The 2,495-nt window shown below is 31.9% G+C and overlaps 1 protein-coding gene across 1 annotated transcript; it reads right to left on the bottom strand.

Moving 5' to 3' along the window:
• Positions 1–629: 629 nt before the first annotated feature.
• On the bottom strand, positions 630–1,517 carry LOC125825099 (uncharacterized). The gene is made up of 2 exons (XM_049504445.1): positions 1,380–1,517; positions 630–1,080 (listed from the first exon to the last, which is right to left on the bottom strand). Exons 1-2 carry the CDS (start codon positions 1,475–1,477, stop codon positions 798–800), a joined length of 381 nt encoding a protein of 126 aa, XP_049360402.1. The 5' UTR covers positions 1,478–1,517; the 3' UTR covers positions 630–797.
• Positions 1,518–2,495: the final 978 nt, after the last annotated feature.

The following is a 2,495-nucleotide window of genomic DNA, read 5'->3' as shown; positions in this document are numbered from 1 at the left end:
CTTTCTTGGTATATCCAGATAATAGGTAGGAGCATAAACTGTGCTTGACTTATGAAAAAAGAATCATATCCAACATGAGAGAACGTGTTAAATATATAATTCTAGTTAAGATAATCACACACTTCAATAATATACTCATTTATTTTAGTAATATAAGGATATTAATTAACCTACTTTAGGTACCATGAATTCTTTGGCCAAAAGGAATCAAAGGTGCATATGATTCTCCCAAAGCAAAAGTGTACAAAAGTTCAACTAGGCAGTAGCACCCCCACCCTCTTCATAAAACTGCCCCCACTATTACCAAAATAAAGATCACTTAGTTTATACGATCTCAAGGTGTAAAACAATTTTTACTACATTAATCTATTTTAATTGGCTAATTCCTTTCATATCATAAACATTTACCATCTCTCATTAATGAGCTGGTTCGTTTTTCTTGCATGAAATAGTTAACATATCTACGAGCCACGGAATCACAGTAACAAATAATAAATTTAGCAGTAATAATAAGTATGAATACAAAATATTTAAAACCAAGATATTAAACAACAAAAAATATATTGTCACTAAATATCGCTTTGACTTAATTATAGGTAGAAGTTAATAGGCAAAAGGAACACCACATACAAGGGAAGCCGTGCTTAATTACTAGCTAATTAGCATCACGATTTATACATGAAGGAGTTCCACTGGTTCTAACAACTTATTTAGGTCCAAAAACTCTTGGCAGTGAAAAAGGAAAAAAGGAAAAAAAAAAAACACTAAAAAATTGAAACACTTACATTTATTATTTTTTAACACATAACATCTTTAAGAAGCTTGTATCTACGAGTTGCTGTCCTTTGTGAAGGACTCCCATTAGGATTCATTTTTGCCCTTTCAGTAGTACCACTTTCTTCCTCCTTATCATCATTCTGCTTGATTTTATTATCTCCCGAATACTCCGATCTATTAACCATTCCTAAACTATCACTTATTAGTTTTCGAGCACCATTTCTCGAGCTTGCTCCCTCGCTTTGACACCAATCACACACTTGTATTGCCTCGGATGATTCGCTGTAGTAGTTGCTACAATACCTATATATATATATATATATATATATGGATTCAAAAAATTACATAATAGATCTAGGTGTGACATTTTCTGCAAAATAAATAAATTAGACTAATCTCAAGGGTCATATTTGGCTGGCCACAACCAAAAAAAAAAAAAAAAAAAAAAGAAGAAGAATAAGTCAAAAGAGACTAATAAAAGGCCATGGACCATATATGAAGAATAATATTAAGACGATTTGATACACAAAACAAGAAATTGAATGATGGAAATAGAAGAATTAAGTAATTTGGAGTAAGAAAAGTGATATGGGAATACATACGAGTGCTGAAACCGGTGGTGACACTTGGAGCAACGGAAAAGTTTGTCTGGAAAGCCCACGTCACCACACATGCAGCAAACTGTTTGAAGATCCACCATTGTTAGCTCTTGAGGCGTATTTGCGTGCGTCTCTTATGTCATTTATATATAGACAAGAACAAGATGGACATAGTTGAATTTTTTTTATATATATAATATTTTATGTAACACGAACAACATTAATTTTTAAATTAAAAAATAAAAAAAGATGTACGACTAACTATATTAATGTGAGTGTGATATGTATACAGGTAGACCACAGGTTGCTTCCAGTCGTTTTCAGTTGAGGGACAGGTGATGTGAACCTTAAAACTCTAATTCTTCAAATGACAAATATGTCCCTTGCTGCCCACAAGGAGAGACAGCGAAATATTACAAGTTTTACTCCAAAGTTTTAACATTGAAATCATCCCAATTAATAAATATAAAATATGTACATGTCTAAAATTTTTGGATCCGGCTCCTCTCCATTTCCCTTCCCTCCATTTTCCCCAAGTTCTTGCTTGGATGTGAGACACATGACATAGATAAAAATCAATGGCTAAAATTTAATTAGATAATAAATATTTCATAAGAAAAATAATAATACCATAATCATAAGTCAACCACTCTCTCTTAATTCTCAACTCCCATATTTATCATTTAATTATCTCTTCTCCTTTCCGATTCAAAAATTTCACCATACAATTTCATTTCAATAATGGCTAATCTACTCTCTTCTTCTCAAGATAGCATTACCATGACCGACAAAATCTCATGAACCCAAACCTTATTCTGTATTGTTCCTTTCTAACGAGACCAGATCAAAGTAACTGTTACAAAAAAAGCTTTACTAATCGATGGATTGACCAAATAGTTCACAATCATCGTCGAAGACTCCACAAACTCTTTTATCATTGAAGTCATGGATTCTATGGATATTCAAGTCTATTTTTGATGAATATATAATGGTGTATTGTATCTCTATTGACTACGACAGAAATACAATGGGGAGAAGGATTAAACATGATTTCTTCTATATGTATCTGAAATTAATGTTTTGTATCTTAGTCTAAAGAGTTTTGAATCTTATTTTATT

Source organism: Solanum verrucosum, unplaced genomic scaffold (assembly GCF_900185275.1).
Source record: "Solanum verrucosum unplaced genomic scaffold, falcon-dt-bn FXZP01000206.1, whole genome shotgun sequence".
Taxonomy (NCBI): domain Eukaryota; kingdom Viridiplantae; phylum Streptophyta; class Magnoliopsida; order Solanales; family Solanaceae; genus Solanum; species Solanum verrucosum.
This window is presented reverse-complemented; position numbering and strand designations above follow the sequence as displayed.

Excerpts from the sequence above, each read along its gene's own strand:
- LOC125825099 (XM_049504445.1), bottom strand. The coding sequence starts at position 1,477 with ATGGTGGATCTTCAAACAGTTTGCTGCATGTGTGGTGACGTGGGCTTT. Across the intron at positions 1,081-1,379 it reads CACCACCGGTTTCAGCACTC|GTATTGTAGCAACTACTACA; the intron begins GTATGTATTCCC and ends ATATATATATAG.